Source organism: Diospyros lotus, chromosome 8 (assembly GCF_014633365.1).
Source record: "Diospyros lotus cultivar Yz01 chromosome 8, ASM1463336v1, whole genome shotgun sequence".
In the NCBI taxonomy this organism is placed as follows: domain Eukaryota; kingdom Viridiplantae; phylum Streptophyta; class Magnoliopsida; order Ericales; family Ebenaceae; genus Diospyros; species Diospyros lotus.
Window position 1 is genome coordinate 30,484,114 of NC_068345.1, and position 22,688 is coordinate 30,506,801.

The window sequence follows — 22,688 nt, forward strand, 5'->3', positions numbered from 1 at the left end:
AAGTATGCCACGTCATCAATCTACTTAGAACGAGCACCTTCGACTTTCACTCAGTCCCTCCCCCCTCCTTAATTACGGACCTTAACCCTAAAATAAACAAAAATAAGTAATTCGTGAAATTGGGGCAGGGCCGCTCTGTTGCCGCCTCGTCACTTCTCGTTTCTCAGAGCCCGGCGACTTCCCGGCGGCGTCATCGATCAGGTACAACCACCACTACCACATACCACATACCACATATGCACGCATGCATATATATATATGTGTATATATATATATATCTGTTTGTATAATTTATTCGGCAATCGCATTTTACTCTCGGTTTCTGAATTTTATAGTTAGAACCGTGGATACGAACTCATGCATGGTTATGTATTGATACGTAGGCTTGTGAAATCTTACTATGTCAGGTAGGCGTTTATAGCAATTTTTAAAATCAAGAGTTTCCGGTTCTAGGGCTTTCGGCGCCTAGAACAACTGAGCGGTGCATTTGGGTTTCCTGCACTTGCTACCATTTTCGCAATCGATTTAATAAAAAACATCGCTGAATGATCTGCGAAGAATGCTATTATAACTTGGCCAGTATAATTTGCAATCTAAAGATTTATCAACTAGTTACAATTTTCTTCGTTGTCTCTGGAACCGTACGAGTGAAATGCTACACGTATTATTTCGCCCTTGGGACCAAAGCGTTTAGATTGAATTTGGCTATTGTTCTTAGATTTGATCTTTGGAGAAAGAGCCACATTTCATGCCATTTAACGGAAATCATGTGTTGGCATTCAAGATGATTTAAGCCCCATGATGTAAAAAAATATGCTTCCTTCGCATTACATTAGAGTTAATGGCTTTAGCTTATTATCTTTCATGATCATATAAACAAGAAATTACAAGCCTGCGAACCATTTATATTTGAATTTGATAACTAATCTTGTTTTTCATTTTCTTATGAACCCAGACCATGCAAGAATGCATACGAAAACATCTGAACTGGTGTAGGAATCTGTGGCAATCTGTTCAAACTTTAAGCACTGAATGTTAAACTTCTTAAAATTTGAGAAGAAGAGCAAGAAGAGGAAACTGAAGCTTAGGCATAAGAAGTCATACCCATAAAGACATGCATCATACAACACAGAAAACTGGTTCTAGGTACTCCTCCTAAGTAGTTTTAGGGTCCCTCTTTGTACAAAGTTTACTGCCTTTTGGCATTTTCTTTCTATATAGTTACTTATTGTGGGAAAAAAAGGGTCCCAATACTTTTTAATCTACATCAAAATATAACCACTGCATCATTTATATAAGTTGGTTAAAGTTGGCGGCAAGCAAACTTCATAACTAGATCTTCTTGCTGGCCAAAATAAGACATTGTTGCAACCAATGATTGTAGCAAAACTTGTCAGATCATGTGGTTGTGCATCCAAACAATAGCACTACAATGGCAACCTACTTTAGAGCTTGTAGGAGAGAAAGATCTCATTAAATATAATTAATCCAAAATCTATGATATTTAACGTTTTAAAACATCTTAATATAATAAAAAAGAGTTCATTTGTGGGTGCATTGCTTAATTAATGCAAATAAAAATAAACTAAAATAAGCACAATGAGAATGAAATAACTATGAAATTTGTGTTGTTGTTTCTAACATGTGGATTTTTTTCTTTTTATAAGTCTAAAATCCTTGAAGGTCAATATTCAACTTTTTTGGTTTTATTAGAATTCAGTTTAGAAGTTCATTTACCAGGAAGAAAAAGTGCAACCATCCAGTTTTAGTGGCTACAATGAGTTGTGCCAGTTATGATGTGCTGTATGTCACGATTTAGGCTAGTTACATTTTATTTTTATTTTTGCAAAATTGTATTAGTTAGTTATTTACAGATTAGAGATAGTTATGTAGTGTTTAGGAGCAGTTATTGGTAGTGGGGGAGTGGTAACTACCACAAATAACTGCTGGTCAGCTTCCTATATAAAGCTGTAACCTCTTTGCTAATTTTATTTTTTTTGAATGAATTAAAAGTTATTCCCTTCTCTCTGAAATTCTCCCTTTCTTTCTCAATTTCTCTCTAATTCTCCCCTTTCTCCCGTCTCTCTCTCTCTATTTTCCTATCTAATCCTCCATCTCTCTCTCAGTTATTCTCCCTTATTCTGTTTGATTCTTCCCCATTTCTCTCTATTTCTCCTATTCTCCTAATTCTATCTTCAAGATAATCACAAGTCAGGCTCAGGTTCCTGACAAATTGGTATCAGAGCCAGGTTCTTGGCTGGATCTAGGCATTTTCACTGAAGAATTTGCAGGAAGGAAGGAAAAGCTGGTTCTTGGAAGTAGTTCAAAGGCAGTGATTGGAATTTAGGGGTAGTTACGTTGGCTGTTCAGGGTGAAGTTGGAAGAAATTGATTGAGGAAATGGCAGAGGGAACCCACACAAAGCAAATAGAGGCAAGGCTGGAGGCTATGGAGATGGGTTTGTGACAGACTCAGGAAGAGTTGGGTCGTTGCCAGGAGGAGAACACCACCACCAATGCCGCCACCAGAGAGGTTGTGCAATTGCTGGAGAAGGAAGTAGCTAACATGGGCCACAGGTTGGATGGGATCTTGAGGATGTTTTCCAAGATGCCCCAAGCCAGCCTGTTGGAAAATTTTCGTCCAAGAGCCGTGTCAGAACCAATCTTGACACGAGTAGGCATTCTTCCTCATGCTTCCACGTCATAGAAGATGAGAAACAACCGGTAATAGACCCGGCATTCCAGGTAAGGGGATCCCACCCAAATCACCAACACACACTTCTACCTAGGTTGGAAATTCCCATATTTGAAGGTGTCGGACTCAGGTAGTGGGTTAGGAGGTGTGAGAGGTTTTTCCAATATTATAATGTGGCCGAGACTCAGAAGATTAACCTTGCAGCAGCTTACTTAAATGACATGGCTGATGCTTGGTTCCAAGGATGGAGCAAGGTGAGGGTGGAGGCAAACTGGACCCAATTTGTGGAAGACCTCTGTAACAGGTTTGGGGAGAAATCTAAGGCTTATACAATTGAGGAGTTCAATAAGTTGAAACAGAAAGGATTGGTATTAGACTACCAGGTCTGCTTTGAGGAACTGAGGTCCCTAATGTTGAATGCACAACCAACCTTGACAGAATAGTATTGCGTTTCCAGCTTTATGAGCGGTTTAAAAGATGAACTGAGGCCCACAGTTAAGATGATGCACAGCTTGCAACTGTTAAGCAGGTTGCCGAGAAGGCAATATTACAAGAAATGGCCTTGGAAGCAATCTTTAAAAGTCATCACATCCCAGTAGAAATTCAACCTTCAACAGATCAGCAGTTGGAAGAAAATCTGGGGACTGAAACATCAGGATGGAATACTAGGGTTAATACTTTAGCAAAATCCTTGGCCATGGATCAAAGGAGGCAGCAAGGGTTGTGCTATAGGTGTGGAGAGAAATTCAGTCTAGGCCACCAGTGCAAAAGGGAATTGCTGTATATGGAAGGATTGGATGAAGGTGAAGAAGAGAGAGATGCTGCTGGGATTGGATGATGCAGTGGGCTAGACGATGAGATTTCTTGGGGACAAGAAATCTTTAAGTGGGAGGGAATGTCATGGTTTAGGCAAGTTACATGTTATTTTTATTTCTGCAAAATTGTATTAGTTATTTAAAGATTAGAGATAGTTGTGTAGTGTTTAGGAGCAGTTATTGGTAGGGGGGGAGTGGTAACTACCACAAATAACTGTTGGTCAGCTTCCTATATAAAGCTGTAACCTCTTGGCTGATTTTATGTTTTTTGGATGAATTAAAAGTTATTCCCTTCTCTCTCAGTTTCTCTCTAATTCTTCCCTTTCTCCCGTCTCTCTCTCTCTCTCTCTCTCTCTCTCTCTCTCTCTGTTATTCTCCCTTATTCTGTTTGATTCTTCCCCATTTCTCTCTATTTCTCCTATTCTCCTGATTCTATCTTCAAGATAATCACAAGTCAGGCTCAGCCGCTCAAGTTCCTGACACTGTACCTTTGAAGTTTATGTAAATATTGAACAGTTGAATTTCTATAGACCCTGTGGAAAGATCATTCAGCTTATATATCTGTCTGATTCTCTTGTATTATCAAGTGGTTTTATATTTTTTTCTGATCCTCAAGGGGATCTATGACTTAACAGTTATTGGATGCTCCAAGAGATGGGATCAAGTGCTGGGATACTACTAGTAGCCAAATAGAATTACTGAAGGTGAGGTAGAGAGTAAAACTGTCTGAAAGAGAGTAACTAGAGAACACTTTGGCAGTGTGAAGGATGCTGAGTATTTACCATGCATCTCAGTAGTTTGTTCACCTTTTTATAGGTGATGAAGGAGATTCTAACAATCTTCTCGTGAGATGAGGGGAGGGTGGTTGTGCCATCTCATAAAATTTTGGAAGTGGTTAGAAAAGGTTCCAAATATGAAGAAAGGTCTTGATTTGGTGGCAAGGGCTCAAGGTTTACAGGACCTTGGACTCAAGAAGAAGGATCCAAATGATGAGGGAGATTGGGTTTAAGAATGGGGTTTCAACCTTGAAGGGCCTTAGGAGGGGAAGGCCCATGATTGAGAGGACTTGGGTTCTAGGAAAGATACTAAGGGGCTGTTTAGTTGTGGAAAACACCCCCAGTTTTCAAGAAAATTACTCCACAGAAAAAGGAAAATTAGAAAACTTGTTCAAATACAAAAACTTTCCAAATAGAAAATGGAGAATTGGAAAATGTAGTTTTTCAAAATTGAACTAAATTTGGAAAAATCCTAAAATGTGTATTCTAAGTTTTCCTTATTAAATTTGGAGAATTGGAAAATGCGGTTGTCACGTTCCTAGGGTTTACCTAGGACTGAGAATGGAATTATGGAATAAATTGGGAGTGAGTCTGGAGTGAGAGAATAGAAAGGGAGGGAGAAATCAAGAGGAAGAGGGAGAATTTAGAAGAATTGAGAGAGAGAAACAAAATTCAAATTCATTCATAAGCTGCCTAGTCTCTACTCTTTAGCCTATTTATAGGCTGTTTCATCCTTTCAGTTAGTGACAAACTGGAAGTACAATCCTATAACAGCCTAAGGTACAATAAAGAAAATTACATGTAAAAGAACAATTACTCCTAATGCCCTTAGGGTCGTGACAGTGGTTTTCCAAAATTTTTCCACAAATCATCTCCATCTCCTTCTCTAATACAATTTATATAAAGAAATTTAAATGTCTCTCCTATTTTTGAACATATGTTTCAATTTTTTAATTGGAAATTACTTTTCTATAGAAAATGAAAACTAGAGATTTTATAGAAAATTGGAGATAGAAAACTAGAAATCATTTTATACAACTAAATGGCCCCTAACATTTTGCCTATAAGTCCCCTAGGAAAAAAGAGACTATCATTTTGCCTATGTATGCATGTGCTTGTAATGATGATTGAACAAGTGATGCACATCTGGTCGAGGGTTCATTTTCCCAACCTTTCTTTTTTTTTTTTTTTAGTTTTTCCCAACCTTTCACACTCTTCATTTCTTTTCACACTCTTGATTTCTTGTGCTTTTCAAACCCTATAAAGGGGAATAAGGAGTTTTCACTTGTTGCAATCCACTTTTCCTTCCTTCAAGAGCTCACTCGAGATTGTTCTCATGCTTCAAGCCCCCACTAGGTAGTTTTTTTTAGTTTTATTTTTCTATTTTATTTACAATCGGTTTTTTCTTTGTGAGCAAGAGAATATGGCCCAAGGAACTGGTTTTGGCACCAGTGTGGCTTTGGCTGAGAGGAGCTGCTTCTAAAACAATTAAAGAGTAGCTTGGCTTGCATACAAGTAGCCATTAGATGGTTGAGTTGTCTTGAAGTCTGGTTCAGATGGGCTAATCCATATCAATGAGTACTTTGAACAAGCCCAAGTGATCAACCCTTCTGTTCACTCAATTCTAATAGATAAGACCCAGATGCGGGCTACCTGGGTGGTGATTTGGAATCTTTTTGTTTTGACCGATAGCGGGTTTTCTTCCATTGAATATCATCCAATATGGTTGCTTGACAGTCTGACTATGGCCAGGATATGCCACTTGATCACTTGAGTTATTTTTGTGTCCTCTGGAGGGTCACATGCCTGCACTTCTCAAATTGTGCAGCAAATGGGCTTCACATCTTCTGCTTGAGTGGCTGATGGACTCTTGCAGCCAAGATCATAGGTTCTGGACTTTTAGTTTTTCTAGCCATTTGTCAAAGGGATGTTTGAAGTGATTAAAGCACCCAGTGTTGAAGGATGACTAGCCTCTTTGCCTCACTAACAAAATAGGTTAGATGAAGATTAGGGGGTCTGCTTTTGAAATTCCAATCTACTTCACTTGATGGGGAACAAGGGTGGCCACCTTTGCAGGTCCTGTAATCTGATTTATTAGGTCATTTACAAATGAGTCTTGAGGAAGCTCACTCTATTACTAAGGCAAAGAGGATGAGGTTCTTTTGCCCAGACTGTTTTTTGGGCCAATTATGGCACACATGTGCTAACATTCTCGCTTGAGTTTTCTCACTCTCAGTTAATGAAGGTTACTTGACCTAGTGCTCAAGGCCACTGGAATAATCTTTCTGTGGAAAAGAAGAAGGATATTGCCTGTTTGTCTGAAGGCCTCCTTACCCTTAAGACACTGAAGCTGCAGTTTCTTGAAAACAAGATGCTCCTAAATATGGTTCACTCAATCAAGGGAGTGCTTAAGTTCTTCCTCCCTCATATGCAGCTGAGTGGAGTCCCCTATTGGCACTAAGGGTGTTGCTGGCTGAAGCACCCCCTGGGGCTGAAGGAATGGGGCCAGAGCCAAATCTGCCAGTATCTCCATGCCTCAAACCTCTAATGTTGCCCAAGAGGCTCTATCTCACGTCTCCTTAATTCCAACTGGCTTGGTTGGTGAAGACTGGAATGGCCTCCTTGCCACTCTTGAGTGCTTTGCCCCCACATGACGCTGATTTAAGTTTTAATGAAGTACAGGAAGTGTGGTGGAGGGTTCTTTGGTCCCTTGAGGAACTAAGTCAATGGCCTTCTTGCTGGATCTCTATGCATGGTGAAATGAACCTTTTCCTAGCCTTTGTGTTTCTGTAATGAGGTTGAGGGTAGTTGCCCTTTCTTAGCATATTAAGAATTTTGCTTGGAGTTTTTTGACTAGGTCATCCCAGGAGCTAATGGATCATGATTATAGATTGGCATACCACATATAAGCCTTGTCCATTGGCAACCCGAAAGTGACAATGAGCCTCAGGATGTGCTCTTGAGCATTGGCTCTCTTTCTATCAAATTTCATGAACTCAGGCACGGTAGGGTTCTCAAGATTTGGGTCGATTGTTGTTTCCATGCAGTATTACAGGTACAGGTTGAATTCCTCCTTGTGGATACCTTGTCCCTGCTCTAACAGGGCTGTGCCTTGCCCTGTACTTTGATCAAGTGTCCACAGGTTGCCTGGGGTTCAAATACTCCTTCCCAGCATGTGATAGCTCCAACTGCTCTGCCACTTGTAGTTGTGAAGGCAGGGACTTAGTTGCGATGGTGCTGGAGGCTCCTGGTTTTGTCAAAATGCCACTAGAGCATATCATAGTAGTTGCATGGTGGCCAAGTTTTTTGCAAACAATTACGTCATAGTAGCATACAGATTTCCACAGGGTCCTGAATTGTGACAGTACTCTTCCATCAATGGGTTGTTTGGCTGGTGGCATTAGCTGGTCCATCAGTCACAAGGTTACAACCATGGCCTTTTTTAAGGTGCTGTCGTGGAATAGAAGTATTAATCCCCTGTGCAGTAGATGATGGGTGGTACTCTCAGAAATGGGAATCAATTGCTCGATACTTGTATTTCCTATGCAGAACTACTAGAGGTGAGAAGGTATGGAGGAATGGAAACAGTTTGGAAGAGGGTTATCAGTTATGAGAGAGTTTGGGTAGAGTGATTAGTTCTGAATGCTCATCATGCATTGGTCTGTTCACCTATATATCGGTGATAAGAGGAGGTTCTATCAATCTTGTTAGATGGGAAAGGGTTGTCGCACCACTTATAAAATCCAAGAAGCTGTTAAAAAAAGGTTAAGAATGCCAGGTAGCACCCTGGGATGGTCTATTATGACCATGTGGGGTGATCACTGCCCTGGAATCTCTCTCTCTCTCTCTCTGATTGGTTGTGGGCCAAAACCCTCAACTGGGGGACAATACTCATGACAGATCTTCATCTCTTATCTCCAAACCATCGTGATTTCAAGGGTATTGGGAAATATCTCAAGGTTCTAGGGAACTTGGACCAGGGAAAATGGATCCCAAGGTCAAGGGACCTAGGGCTCAAGTAAAGGAATCCCCAAGGATGGGGCACCTTGGGTTCAAGGTGAAGGTCCTGAGATCAAGTGGTCTTGAATTTAAGAGAAGTAAACCAACAACAGTTTTGTCCAACTGACTTACATTTGCATTGCATACCATCTATGTAATACCTTAATTTAGTTGCACTGCTAGATGGAGAAGCTGGCAATGCATGTCTTGCAGTATTAGATTCAAATAATAGTCCTCTCATTTTCTTGGTGACTTAAGCACCGCATATCATGCTTGCTAATTTATGAGATCATGATTTTGTAGAAGTTTGATTCTTATGTCAACATTTATTTGTGCTACACGGTTAACACGTCAGTGATGGTGACATGTTTTCAATCAACCCGCCCATATGTCTCTTGTGTGACGGTGATCATGTTTTCAAGCTGTTATCCTCCATACAACATGATAATGGTTTGGAATTCCGGGCTTGCTCCTGTTTCTGTTTGAGTTCTTATTTTGTTGGTTCCTTTGTTTTCTTGTGCATGTGGTTGTGTATTTCAAATGATGAAATCTAAAAAATAAAAATGACAAGGACAGTTTTTGAGATTTTTAGTATATTTTAAGTTTCTAAATTTAAAGACCATGGTTACCTGCATGATCACTGAATAATGCGCAGGAATATCATTCAGATATAAAATCAGTAATGCATTTACAATCCGACCATATAGAGCTTCTGTATTTTGTAGGAAATTTAATCATATCTGCTGCCTGCCTCCTAAAAGAAGTGTCTGGACAGTGTGAGTTAATTGGGCTTGTCTAATTTGCTTGTGTAAACTTTTAATATATGACATTCTTACCATCGCCAATTACAATATAAATTATTTGATCAAAGGTGAAAATTGTGTTTATTCATTGTGCTCTGAACTTAAAGGTGTGCTGCAGTTGTCTCCTATGTGCAACGAACTGGTTTGTGGCAAAGATCATCCTCTCTGTTGGTTGTTCTTCCTGATTCAGTAGTTGCCTTTGTTGATATAGGTATATTTAACATTGTTCTTTTAGAAGTTTCTTCCCCATTTTTGACAATTTTTTTAATGGTAGATGGATGGTGAAGCCATTGAATGCCAACCCAAGCAGGAGCGTTTAAGGACCAGATGGACAGCACCACTTGATAAGATATTTGCAGACTTGGTGGTGGAGCAGATTCAACTGGGGAATAGGCCAAACAATGTTTTTGACAAGAAAACATGGAACCACATACGCGATGAATTCAACAAGCGCACAGATCTTAACTTCAACAACAACCAATTGAGGAAGCACTTGGATGTTTTACGGACACGATACTATAATGTGAAGTCTTCTTTTGATCAAAATGATTTTGTCATGGATGATTCTTGTTGCATTGGGTTTGACCTGTGGGAAGAAATTGGGGTAAAATTTCTTTCCTCCTAATTCTGTTCCTTATTAGTTGGCATTCATGTGACTTCTGGTGCATTTGCTTAGTGCAGGCACAAACTAAGCCTGAGACAACCAAGATCAAGGAATGTCCCATCTATGAGCAGCTATGCACAATATTTGCAGACTCGGGAGCTGATGGAAAGTATGCCCAATCTAGTCACTATGAAGAGTTGGACAGATCTCTTGGATTAGAGCCTGTGAAGTTTAAATGTATAGAAAGTGGAATTTCACCAGACAAATTTCCATCGTCCTCGAAAGTTTTGCTACAAGAGGCAACTTCAGCACAAAACACAAACAAGAATATGGGGGAGAAAAAGAGGAAGCGTTCTCTAGACACAGGCCCTGTTACAGGGCAAACCCGCAGGGAACAAGAAATGAACGAACTCATGGCAAATGCTATGTTCGATATGCTTGCTGCTTCAAGGTTGAGAGTTGTTGCAATGCAGAATCAAGAGGATAGATTCACTATAACTAACTGCATTAAAGCCTTGGATGAGATTGAAGCAGCAGAAGAGATTGGAAGTCATCTCTACTTTGCTGCCTTGGACCTCTTTGAGGATCCCAATCTAAGAGAGACCTTCATTTCTCTTAAAAGCAACAACATTAGGCTGGCATGGTTGCACGGGAAATGTGGTAATGCCAACTTTAACTTCAGCAGTTGACGTTTGAGCTACTTATGACCAGAGGATAATTTTTCAGCGCCAAGTTTTTGTTCCCAGTGAATGTTAGTTGGTTGTATAGAAACGGTCGTTGGCCAGAGCTGATAAGGAAAGATGTTTGGATAAACGAGAGGAACTAGATTTTGCTGGTTGCTGGTTTAGAGGATGACTTCGGAGCAGCCAACCGAATGCAATTACACAAACTTGTATAGGATGGTGCAATTTTTGGGAACTAAGTTAAGCTGACTGATGTTCGAACTAGTTCGGAACTGAGGGATCAAGGGCGGGCTTTAATGATTCTCTGGGCTGGAGAAGAGCTTGAGAACATGGCGCTGGTGATAATTACTCCTCTTCTTTTTGGCTCCCTTGTGTACATAATTTCATTACACATACCAGTTAGAGCAGTGGTCTTGTTTATTTGGTCCAAACTGCCTGGATCCGATCTGGATGCAACATGCATCTCTACTTTCTGATACTATAGTATAGTTAAGCCAGTAAGGACGAATATTAAACAAGTAAAACGGATGTAAAAAAAAAAATGGCCAAAATTCTGTCTTTCCCTGGCTAATATACAGACAGCAGTTGCCCAAAATCAATAAATAAAATATTAACATAGTCTTCCATTCCATTCCATTCCATTCCATTCAAGACTCAAGACCGCCCCATTTATTTTAACAGCGGACTTTCCACCTCATCATTAGAGTGACGCAGCGCAAAATATGGCAGGATACAAGATATTTTTCAACTTTCCCATACATCATCGGTAATCCTTAAAACATGTTAAATGCTGCAAAATTGGTTGCAAGACAACAAATTTCCCATTGAATGACGCTAATACACAACAACTATCTTTAATACTAGGCACTGGAAAACAATACAACAATAAATTTTTCTGAAATTTGCTCTATCCGATGCGATGGACCAAATAAGAAAAAAATGCTTCTGTTCCTTCTACTTTTCTCCTAGGGTATAGAAACCCAGCATTTCTTCTTCAACAGGATGAGTTTCACCTACTATTACAAGGCAATGTAGAGGAGAACCAAAGTCAACCAAGAGCAGTTGCTTCATCGATCCTGCAACTACCATCTGATCCTCGCTTCCCAGTCGAGCAAGACCAACACAAGAGGTATCTTCATTGTATGCTGCAAATTGCAAAAATGAGAACATATTATTCGCTCTGGAGTACTGCAGCAAGTAATTATAAATTCATCAACAATTGCACCTTACCCTAAATGAGTTAGGGTTGGTGGCACTGGATTCAAGACGTCAATTCACTTATGAATAGAGGAAAGAAAATTTCTGTAAGAGACCAAATTAAAATGCTACAATCTTCAGTATATTACAATGTGATATTGGTTTCCGGACAAGACAGAATCCCACACTTGATATATATGGAACACAAAGTTGAAATTGCCTATGCACAGCAACTGCCACCAAGATATCACATTGAAAATACACTTCAAATGGATGAGGCCAAACAGAAGAAATGAACCTATATTCTAAATGGGCAATTACTGGCCTTATGTGTTAATTAGATGACCATACATCCCAGAATCATGACATTAGTATACTAGCTGGTTAAATGAAATACATATATAAAATAGGAGCATCCATCCTTGGGACTGTTTGGGCCTTGATTTGAGAACAAATGTAATTAAAATGGGACGCTGCATAACTAATAGTCTCAACAAAATTGCTATAATGTTATGCAACATAGTTATACAAATTTCAATCCAGACTGTGGGGGATCAATTCAAATTGAAAGAAAGAAAAAAGAAAAAAAGATCCTTCTTGTAGGATCTTAATAGGATTGGTAAAGGATCGCATAACGAGCAGAATCAGGATCTTAAACAACCATACTTAACCCAAAATATTGGGATAAAACGTGACTTATAGATGATCCATTTTTTGGTTACCTTGTGGCCCCAATGGACCATTGCCCAACAACAATAACAACATAACAGATCCTAAATCCCACAGGTGAAGTCACATAGATTTTAGCTCACCAATCATCTGTATCAGTCTATCTATGACCATATCTTCTATAAGGTTATTATAATTTATGCTATGTTAGGAGTTTCTCCCCAAATTTTTCTTAACCTTTTTCTACCTCTTTTGCAATAAATTTCTTCCGTTTTCATCCACTCTCTTCACAAGAGCATTTACTGATCTTCATCTTACATAATCAAGCCATCTTAATTGTGTCTCACACGTCAAATTCTCAATAGGAGCTACTCTAATCTTATTATGGACGACACGATTTCTAATTTGTTCATGTTTTGTATGACCACATATCTGCTGTCACATTACCATTTTAATTACACTCATATCTTGCACATCTTAGAATTTTACTACCCACCACGATATATAATAGAGCTGGTCTTATAGTGATTCAAGGGATCATTGCTGAAATTAAGAAGATACAGAAAGTTATCTCTTTAAGCAAAATTCAAAGCCTTTGCCAAGCACCTCCCAACCAAGAGCAGCCCAAGTACATGGTGATACTTATATGGCCAAACAATGACTGTAATATCCTTATCTTAGTTAACCTTGCATTTGGCACATGTTAATACTTAATTGTCCAATATGCCATTTACAAAAATGGTCTTGTAGCAGCATAATAAAACATTTTTTAGTTTTAAAGGAATTTTATAATAGCATAAAATATAGGATACACTTCTACTTGAGCAGTCATGCCTTAATTCTATGAGTAACACGCTCAATAATCTCTCGTTCTTTTTGAACAATTGATCCAAGACATACTGACATTTTCTAAGAATATTTTGATCCTCAAATATCACAACAACATCATCCACACTTCTATTTCTACTAGCCTTATATTCTCTGTGCTCAATTTTTAGCTTGCTCAACTCAAATCCTTTGAATTTAAGGTGCCTCTCCATCATTCGAACTTGGTATTCATGCTTTCTTTTGTCTCATCTATCAAGATAATATCACCAAAACATAATGTATGCCAAAAAATATCTTCTTGGATCTCCTTTGTGATTTCATGCATTACAAGAACAAAGAGGTAAAAGTTTAGTGTGCAAATCCTTAGTATAACTCAAATGTAATTGGAAACATTTCAATATGCCCTCCACAAACCCTAACCTATGTTTTTGTGTGATGATACATCATGTTATTCACTTGGATATAAGTAATTCAAACTCTTCTTCTCTAAAATTCTTCACAACACTTCTTTTAGGGACTTCGTATCATAGGTTTTTTCCAAGTCTATAAACACCACAATACAAATCCTTTTACTTATCTCTAAATGTCTTCATTAGATACCTCATTAATTAGATAGTTTCCCTACCAAGCATGCATGAGTGATTTTCGCAGACCTTGGTTTCTCCTCTCAACCTTAGGTCAATCACCCTCTCTTTTAAGTTTCATAGTTTCGCTTATTAACTTGATCTCCCTATAAAATTCAGAACTTTGAACATTTCCTCTATTCCTATAAGTGGGCATTGGTGCTATTTTTTTCACTCATCAGGCATCATCTTTGATTTAAGGATCACGATAAATGATTGCATTAACTAAAATGCCATCTTTTATGCATTTCTATGTTTCTAAAAGGATAGACATTCTGAATGCAAGAGGCTTCCTGTTTTGCGAGGGGGATGGTTGTTTCTTGTATATAGCCCAACCCTTGCTTTGCACAAAAAGCTATTTTCACAACTCGAAACCATGACTTATCAAAAAGGAGCAACCTTATCATTGCTACCAAGTCTTGGCCTCATTCATTTTTATGCTTCTATAAGAATATTATTAAATCTAATTACTTTACATTCTTTTATCCTCTTTCATAACTTGCTTTACTTTGTTTTGGACAATTACATCTTTCAAGATGTCTCAAAATAATATTTATTTCTCCAAATTCATAACTTCGAAAAATTTCCACCTCTCCTTAATTGCCCCTCATTTATCAACACCTTTAGATTTTCATCTTTTATATATTTCACATGGCTCCCTTCTCGTTCTTTCTCTTTCTTTAGCCCACTCATATCTCTTTCTCAGCCTTTTTTGTGTTAAGTCGGAGGAACAAATTTTCATAAGCTTTTGACCTTGCTTCACTGGCTGCCTTCTAAGCTTTCTTTTTGCAAAAAAAAAATATACATCTTCATATTGTTTTCCATTATGGCACAATGAAGAGTCTTGTAACAAGCCCTCTTGGTTTTTATTATTTCTCGTACATCTTCACTGTAACACCATAACTCTTTTTGGTTTAGGACTTATCTATTTGTCAGCCAAAACAATTTTTGCTGTGTATAGCAGTATGTCAGAATTGAATCTGACAGAGGGGAATTCTCCTCGAAATTGGGGAGAATCAGGGAAAGGGGGAAAGAACAGAGAGGGAATTGAGAGGGGGAGAATTAGGGAAAGGGGGAAAGAACAGAGAGGTAATTGAGAGAGAGAGAGAGAGAATTAGATGGGAGAAATGGATCAGTTCTATTTCCAGGATGATCCTTAGGAGTGGCATCAGTCATTATTTATACTGATCTGACTCTCGAAAGGCACCAACTGCTGCCTCAAGTTCAATTGTTACAAATTATTTGAAAGTTGAAATAGGCCTAACTGCCTAACTGAAATTCCCGCCTACCTAACTCGCCAATTACAGCCATTGTACCATGACACAGTAACCATCTTAAGCTGATTTGTTGGAACATCTAATTAATTTATGGTAGTTCCAAGAAGGAAAATACTATTCTTACAGGACTGTGTCAGGAGCTTGTCCTGACCTAGGAAAAGAGAAAGAAGAGGGAGAAAAATAGATAAATTAGGGAGAAACATAGAGAATAGAGAGGGAGAATTGAAGAGAGGGACAGGAATTCAGATTCTAATTTCTCAACTCCTTCAATACAGTATTGAGTAGCTTTATTTAGCTACTCTTTATTCAGTTTTCAGTTACATGTTGTAACTGAAATAACTGAAAATTTACAGTTGTCCTGCAACTAATCAACTGAAATAACAGCTGCTAACTACTCCTGGGAATTAATCTGCTACAACTGGCTCTCCTCTAAGCCCAATACACCTGAGGTCTTGACAGACTGTTGTGCAGAAAACTTTATAAGAATAATGTGGCCAGATGCTGCTTTTACAAAATTATAAGCTCCATTGGTGGTGGGTATTTTCTTTTTAAGTGAAATGACTACATGACATGCCATCATTTCGTACAACATAAAGTTTTTTTTTTTTTCTGTAAATAAGAAATGTATTAAACAAAACCAGCACAAAAGCATCTACAACAATAGCCGGGGCATTCCCTGCGCAGAACAAAACAAAACAAAAAACCAATGAAACACTTCTGGAATACAGCACAGCAAGCAACAACTAAACAAGCCTCAAACAGACAAGGCAAATACACCAGCTGGCAAAAGAAGATGAATTTTAAGCAAAGCTAAAACCTCATTAAATGAGCTACAATCAAAAACAAAAATGACAAAAGTAAATACTCACCAGATTCTCCACGAATTTGTTCAACCTCCAGCAGCTGCTCAATTGCGGTCTTTATTGTCATATACCTTGGTGGCTCATACTGCTTTTTACCCCTGATGATATTGTTAGGGAAGACCAGTAAAATTAGTTTAAGCTGTAGCACTGAAGCCTCATACTAACGGAATGCACAAAATCAATCTGAATTCTGACCTGCACAAGGATTCCAGTGAGGGCTCCTTCACACGTATATCTGTGTTTTAAGATATTCCAATAAGTTATAAATATATAGGGATAAAAAGTAAGGAAAATTAAGGAATACCCAAAAATTATAATAATAATAAAAAAAATCTTCTTCACAATCTTTTATAGACAAGGCATGCCCATAAAGAATAAGATGCAGAATATAAAATTTCAGTGCAATAGAAAAAGGAAATGAAAATTCTTATTCTCTGACTAATGCACTGGAGGCACATATCAGTGATGTTAAGTTATACAATTCAATTCCTTAACTCAAATAGTTGCATTTCTACAAAGTAGGGAAGCAGAGATATTCTTGCAGTAAGAGAGGAACTAACTATCATTCTAATTTAAAGAGGTTCAAAATGAACCAAATCTCTTTAACTAAGATTCAAACCTACAGTTTCACTTGTCAGTCATTCTAGATAAAATCTTTAAATATTGGATTGATTCACAAAGGCGAGACTACATATTTTATCTTAAAAGTTTCTCACAGAAGAAACCGGAGTGTTGTGCATATATATGCCACATTATTCCTCATCCATCTGAAGTTAGTACGATGTTGAGCAAGCTAGAATGACATGCATTGCATTGTGTCCCTGTTGACTAAGAATCCTATCCATTGGTACTGCTATTCATCAGTCTGTTCGTCCTCAATACTCCATTCATGTTGACAATGTCTTATATCAATTTAAAACGAATAATTTGTGATTGCTTGAAAAGGCTCACATACAAAACATCAAGAAATAATTAACTGAAGCAAGAGATTTTATCAATTAGATTTAGAAGCTGAAATTCAGCTTGAACATCAATCTGTTCAGGAAGACCTACCATAACAAGACTCAATTAGGCCCATTGATTCATAATAATTTTGCAAGAGATTCAATTAACCAGACTCAGAAGCTGAAGTTCAAATCAGACCATCAGTCTGTTTAAGAAGACCGATCATAACATGAGTCAACTAGGCCCATTGATTTGTAAGCAATTTTCCTGTAGCCTTTTGGTATTATCAAACTCCCCTTGAAGTCTAAATTACCACTCTGAGCCCTTACAATACACATATATCTGTTCTTCCTAAAGTCTAAATTGCATTTCCTAAAATCTGTACATGCTGTTCATTAAACAATGAGAACTAACACAGACATATCACATTAGCATCTAACAGGTTTTTTAGTTGTGGAAATGTTTTCAGTTTTCTATCTCCATTTTTCTATAGAATCTCTAATTTTCATTTTCCATAAAAAATTTGAAAAAAGTTTCAAATGTTAGAAGTATGGAACACTAATGGGAATATATGTTCAAAAATGAGAGAGGAGGTTTTTCTTTTCTGTAACTTATGTTAGAGGAGGAGGTGGAGATGATTTGGGAAAATTTTGGTGGAGAATAACATTTTCCAAGTCTCCAAATTAGGAAGGAAAATTCGGAGAACTCATGTGAGGAATTTTTCAAGTCTAGTTCAATTTTGGAGAACTGAGTTTTCCAAATTTTATTTTCTATTTAGAAGATTTTTGTATTTGAATGATTTTTCTAATTTTTCATTTGTTGTGGAGTAATTTTCCAGAAAACTGGGGTTGTCTTCCAAAACTGAACAACCTCTAAATGTTTCCATAATGGTAACTATATAGCATAAGCACTGTCACTATGAAAACATATTTTTACCTAACAAGCATAGAGTGTGCAATCCAAGCTTGCGATTTCTTTGAATCTTCTCATAGAAACTGTCAGGCCTCCATGTTTCTGTAAAGAATGGTATGGAAACTGTCTCCCCATAACGGTAGAGCTGTAGACCACAAACTCCAATTGCATTCATCACTGATGCATTGTGTATAACCTTGACATCCACCTCTAATTTCTTTGCACGAACAACAAGATCAGTGTGTGTTGTAGCGCTACGATTTAGCATAGAACAAGAGATGGAAAGTAGAGATGGCAGTTAGCAAACTTAAAGAAGAACAACCACTCACTTCCTAGTGCTCCTAAAGAACATAATTCACCTACTTAAAGCATTCTCCCATGCTTCATAAATACAATAACTATATGACAATACACACTTCAAAAAATCAAATGCATAAGGGGGCGCAAACCCCAAATAGACTAACGCTAAGGCCCAAGTACACAGAGAAAACAATAGTAACAAATTAATCAACTGATCACGAATAAAAAAGCAGCATCATGATCAGATGTTTGGGCGCACATCACCTGTAGAAGCCAATTCAAGAAAATGAATAACAATGTCATTACCCAAAAGGATCTCCAACAACCAGGAAAGCAACATCGGCCTCACGAGCTTCCAACAAAACGTCGTCGATTTTTTCCTCCACAGTTTCTCGGTCTGCCAGCGTAACTGGCTTCCCATACAGTTTTTCCTGTACACAAATCGAAATATGCAGAGAACAAAAAGGAAAAAAAAAAAAACAAAAAAATGAAAACAATCGATACCCATTGAATTAAAACTCAAAAACTCATTTGTTTAGGAGATGATGATATTGAAGAAAAGGGTTCTGCAACATCAAACAGGTCAAAGTTCGGAAATTAGCGGGCTTCAAGTAGCGAAAATTGGAAGCCGGTCGGCGGAGAACGAACCAGAGTGGAGAGACCATCGGAAGAGAGGCCGAAAGAGAGGAGAGAAGTGTAGGCCTCCACGTACACTTTCTGACATTTCTTCACGGCTTCGAGGCCCCTCAAAGTAATGTCTTTCTCGTCTCCCAATCCCAGACCAATTATATACAACATTGCCACAATCTCTTTCTATATTCCTCTCGTACTGACGATCGAAAACCTCAAAATTATCAGGCTCCTGACCACTACCAGGATCAGCAAAACCCTACTTGGAGCCAGAGAGAGAGAGGGCGGGAAGTTAAACCCTAACGAAATGGTTAATCAAAAGAGATCAAAGAAACGATTTTGTGAAGCCCTCTCATGTGCAGTCGATATGTCCGAGTGGTTAAGGAGACAGACTTGAAATCTGTTGGGCTTCGCCCGCGCAGGTTCGAACCCTGCTGTCGACGCAAACCTTGTTTTCGTGTTTTGACACCGTGTTTTATGTGTTTACTTGCTCAATTTGATTTGCTTCGATATTCCTAAAGCAGTTGACCTTTTCCACCTTCAATGGATTGGTTAATTTAATTTTTTAAATTCAAAAAAAAAAAAAAAAAAACCCACCATTGTTTTTGTATTCTATAAGAGAGAAGGGCGATAACATGCTGTTTTATGAGATGCATGCTCATTTGGATGATCTTGCTTTGATCATACACCCAAAAGAATTGCAGCTACAAGGGAGAAGGCCCACTGTATTTACTTGATATCAGATTTTACATCAGAAGAAGCCCATGTTAAACAACTCGATGCATTACAAGATGTGCAATGAGAAAAGAAAGAAAAATTAGAATTAAACAAAGAAAAGGGGAGAGAAAAAAAAGATGTGCCCCTTGAACAAGCTATCAACTGCGTGCAGTCCAGGAACCATCATTACAGTCATCTTTGTCAACTCAGTCGTCGTCCTTGAATTCTCTGTTCAACACCAAAACACACTCCAACAATGAAGAATTCGAAACTCCTTCAAAGAAATCAATCAACAACACAAAAAGAACACTCGGCAACTAATTAACGGAACTGATTCAGCAAGAGGGTTGTAACTGTGCAAGTTCCATTTTTGTTGTGTGATTGTTCCATTATAATAGCAGGGTAATAATGTTCTGTTTTGCAGGAGTGGATACTGATACTCAAAGACAGTCGGACTGACTCTCTCGTATCAAATTATTTGGTGAACTGTCAGACGCTGGATCCAAATAGGTATCACAAGACAGGAGTCCTGGCACAAAGTCTCGTACCTGCGATCGAGGTAGCGGGGTTGGATGCCGGTGCCCTGACATGTGGTGCATGTCAAAGAGCCAGCACCGTCACAGTTGATGCATGCTGACACTTCTTTCTCGCCCCCACCAAGCTCTACGGTCACAGATCCTGACCCCAAGCAGAATCTGCACCTTTCTGGAGAGTAAAATTTTAGCATCATTATAGCGGGGATTTAATTTCACAATAAGCCTCTAATTCTAGCATCCTACTAGTAACCAAGTAGCCATAGTTCCAAAATTTACAAGTCCTGCACTTGGATAACTGCTCGAAAATCTGGAGGGGCATGATAATTCATCTAGTGGCTCTGGGAAGATAATTTGCTTTGAGTAGCATTTCAAGGAAAAGTAGTATATTTGGAAGATTTGATAAACCAATAATAAGCCATTATGGCATAGAATCTGTTAGGTAATCTAAAAAGATCAGGATTGAGAAAGCCAGCCCAACAGATAACTGACATTCACAAACCACTCTGAATTATTTTGTGCCAAAGCATTGACTTGAAGGACAAAAAAAATATGCATCAGTCCCACGGAGATAACATATTGAGTATGTCACTACTTTAAGTAGGTATGCGCTCATAAAATTGAATAACAAAGAGGAAAGAACCTGCTCTTGCTTCCTTGTCAACGATAACGACCAATAAAAGAACAAACTGTTTTCCTATGTAACCATGAGCAGACTCCTCTGCACCCAGAAAGAACGTCTGCTCACAGATTATCGAGATATTTAAAATATGCCATACAACACATAATTACAGGAGACGGGGCTGGAAAAACAAAGGCTTCCCTGTGCATAAAAAACTTAGTTACTGTGTAAATGGGTCCTCTATTTTATGCAATAGATTTCTTGAATCGGTATTGGATTAAAGCCTCAACTAAGAAATTAAGGGAGAACGCGTGGTAAAACTCCAGTTAAACTGAGTAATGCTACATCTAAATGATCAAATCATAAAGGGGAAGGGAATAATCAATCATTTGCTCACTGATAGATAGTGATAGTATAGTGCCTTTGCAGCAATTGGTTGGCACGCTACCAACCGAGATATTGGGTTTAAAAAAGAAACACTTGCTCGCTCAGCAAAAGAATAAACAACTAAATAACGAAGACATATCAAGCTTTTATCAATTATCATACCATGTGGAGTCGATCATTTTTGTCTGTGGCTTTGGCTTTATTTTTTGCAAACTTGAGTATCAATCAATTGGCACTGAAGCTTAAAGGCATGCAGGCTCCATTGACTAACAATATGAAGGGAAAGCATGAGAGGTGGAGAATCACTTACGAGCGCCTGAACCGCTGCAAGGGAAGCACGCCTGAGTGTTCTCTCGCTTTGCCTGCACCATATTTACTTTGGCCTTTTTAGCTGACCAATAAACTAAAACTCTTACTAAAAGAGCAAATTAATTACACTCACAGCTTACTAGTGTTTGAACCAAAAAGACATAGTTCCAGAGCAAGGTGCTAAACATACTAGAATAAAATAACAAAAATTCAGTAAGAATAAAGTAACAAAGCCGACAAATATCAGCACATGATCCCTCTGAACTCTAAAGCATCTTTTAGTTAAATTAGTGAGTGAAAATGAAATGCAAAAGCTCAGATTCAGCTCATGCTGCGACCTAATCTGTCTCGAATTCTGAAACAAAGTTACACTAATTTCATCCAAAATCACACGAGATAAAAGTAAAATTCGGTAAAGGAGGAGGAATTACGGCATTGTCAATCTGGGTTTCATAGAAAACCGGAATCCCAATCCCCACAGCAACGCTCACAAGCCCCACTGACACTGCCACCACCTGCAAATTCGGCCATTACCCACAAATATTGAAATAATAGATGAAAATAATCTTGCAAGGAAAAGATAGGATCTGCAAATGAAAAGAAGGAAGGAGAGAAAAAGGAATGGAGAAATATAAACTAGTATAGTTTACGGTGTTTTGATCAAGATCAATTGCTTTGATAGATGGATAAGACAGTGGGGAAGGGCGGTGGTTGAAGCGGGACTTGGGAGAGGAAGAAGAAGAGAGCTTGAGAGGGCAACAGAGGAATGGGGAGTGAAGCCGAGCAACTAGTGATGGCGCTGTTGACATTTCCTTCTCCTCCTCCTCCTGCTTCGTATATAATATGTGCTAATCTCTATCGCTGGCCTTCGTTTCTTTGATAGGATTCAACAGAGGTCTCTTTTACTCTGAGACTTTGCGAGAGAGACGAATCACCGATTCAGGACAGTTGATCCAACTGCTGCGGTGGCGTTGGATCGTGTGGGGTTAGAATCCGTATCAGCCACAGGAATTTGGTGGGTCAAATCTATCCGTTTTCAATAATTTTTGTTTTTTTTTTTAGGATGATAAGCCGCAATTATCATTACTGAATGTATTGGGAAAATGTATGAGAGCAAGAGAGAGGCAGTCACAGATTTCAAAGGGTTGAGAAGGAATTAAATTGTGACAGATATGTCTACTTATATATGTGTGGATAATAGCCCCAATCAAATAATTAGAGTTTTTCTCCTAATAGAATACCTTTAAGTAGTTACCTTAATTGGGGCTTAGCATGATCCTCTTAATTGTGATGAATTTACAAGTTGTTTGATGAAAAACCACTCTCTTGTTTTAGTTGTATAAGTAGTAAAGTATTATGTATGAATTTTTTTTATCATGGAAAAGATAATATATATCATGTGAGTTGACACAAAAAAGAAATACATTTCTAATTTCTTTTTATGAGACTAACTCCTAAAATCTTTATTTTCTTTTATTTTGTCTTTATTAAAAAACACTTTTC

General features: G+C 38.2%; 3 protein-coding genes and 1 non-coding gene across 4 annotated transcripts; 2 read left to right on the forward strand and 2 right to left on the reverse strand.

Moving 5' to 3' along the window:
• Nucleotides 1–123: 123 nt before the first annotated feature.
• LOC127807799 (L10-interacting MYB domain-containing protein-like) lies at nucleotides 124–10,932 on the forward strand. The gene is made up of 4 exons (XM_052345916.1): nucleotides 124–201; nucleotides 9,194–9,228; nucleotides 9,361–9,690; nucleotides 9,768–10,932. Exons 2-4 carry the CDS (start codon nucleotides 9,214–9,216, stop codon nucleotides 10,377–10,379), a joined length of 957 nt encoding a protein of 318 aa, XP_052201876.1. The 5' UTR covers nucleotides 124–201; nucleotides 9,194–9,213; the 3' UTR covers nucleotides 10,380–10,932.
• Nucleotides 10,933–11,171: 239 nt separating this feature from the next.
• LOC127807800 (probable diphthine methyl ester synthase) lies at nucleotides 11,172–19,189 on the reverse strand. Its single transcript, XM_052345917.1, has 6 exons — nucleotides 18,636–19,189; nucleotides 18,294–18,418; nucleotides 17,712–17,941; nucleotides 16,026–16,065; nucleotides 15,837–15,928; nucleotides 11,172–11,518 (listed from the first exon to the last, which is right to left on the reverse strand). The coding sequence occupies exons 1-6, from the start codon at nucleotides 18,783–18,785 to the stop codon at nucleotides 11,328–11,330; spliced, it is 828 nt and encodes a 275-aa protein (XP_052201877.1). The 5' UTR covers nucleotides 18,786–19,189; the 3' UTR covers nucleotides 11,172–11,327.
• On the forward strand, nucleotides 18,979–19,060 carry TRNAS-UGA (transfer RNA serine (anticodon UGA)). The gene has a single exon. It is a non-coding gene; the product is annotated as a tRNA-Ser (tRNA).
• Nucleotides 19,190–19,315: 126 nt separating the features above from the next.
• LOC127807801 (protein SPA, chloroplastic) lies at nucleotides 19,316–22,150 on the reverse strand. The gene is made up of 5 exons (XM_052345918.1): nucleotides 21,836–22,150; nucleotides 21,617–21,700; nucleotides 21,187–21,238; nucleotides 19,883–20,039; nucleotides 19,316–19,562 (listed from the first exon to the last, which is right to left on the reverse strand). The coding sequence occupies exons 1-5, from the start codon at nucleotides 21,992–21,994 to the stop codon at nucleotides 19,541–19,543; spliced, it is 474 nt and encodes a 157-aa protein (XP_052201878.1). The 5' UTR covers nucleotides 21,995–22,150; the 3' UTR covers nucleotides 19,316–19,540.
• Nucleotides 22,151–22,688: the final 538 nt, after the last annotated feature.

Coding starts and splice junctions, on each gene's coding strand:
- LOC127807801 (XM_052345918.1), bottom strand. CDS start 21,994: ATGTCAACAGCGCCATCACTAGTTGCTCGGCTTCACTCCCCATTCCTC. Junction 21,239..21,616: donor AAACCCAGATTGACAATGCC/GTAATTCCTCCT, acceptor AATATGGTGCAG/GCAAAGCGAGAGAACACTCA. Junction 19,563..19,882: donor CCCCGCTACCTCGATCGCAG/GTACGAGACTTT, acceptor GGTGTTGAACAG/AGAATTCAAGGACGACGACT.
- LOC127807799 (XM_052345916.1), top strand. Junction 9,691..9,767: donor ACCTGTGGGAAGAAATTGGG/GTAAAATTTCTT, acceptor TGCTTAGTGCAG/GCACAAACTAAGCCTGAGAC.
- LOC127807800 (XM_052345917.1), bottom strand. CDS start 18,785: ATGTTGTATATAATTGGTCTGGGATTGGGAGACGAGAAAGACATTACT. Junction 17,942..18,293: donor GTTGTTGGAGATCCTTTTGG/GTAATGACATTG, acceptor GCTAAATCGTAG/CGCTACAACACACACTGATC. Junction 15,929..16,025: donor TCACTGGAATCCTTGTGCAG/GTCAGAATTCAG, acceptor CAATATCATCAG/GGGTAAAAAGCAGTATGAGC.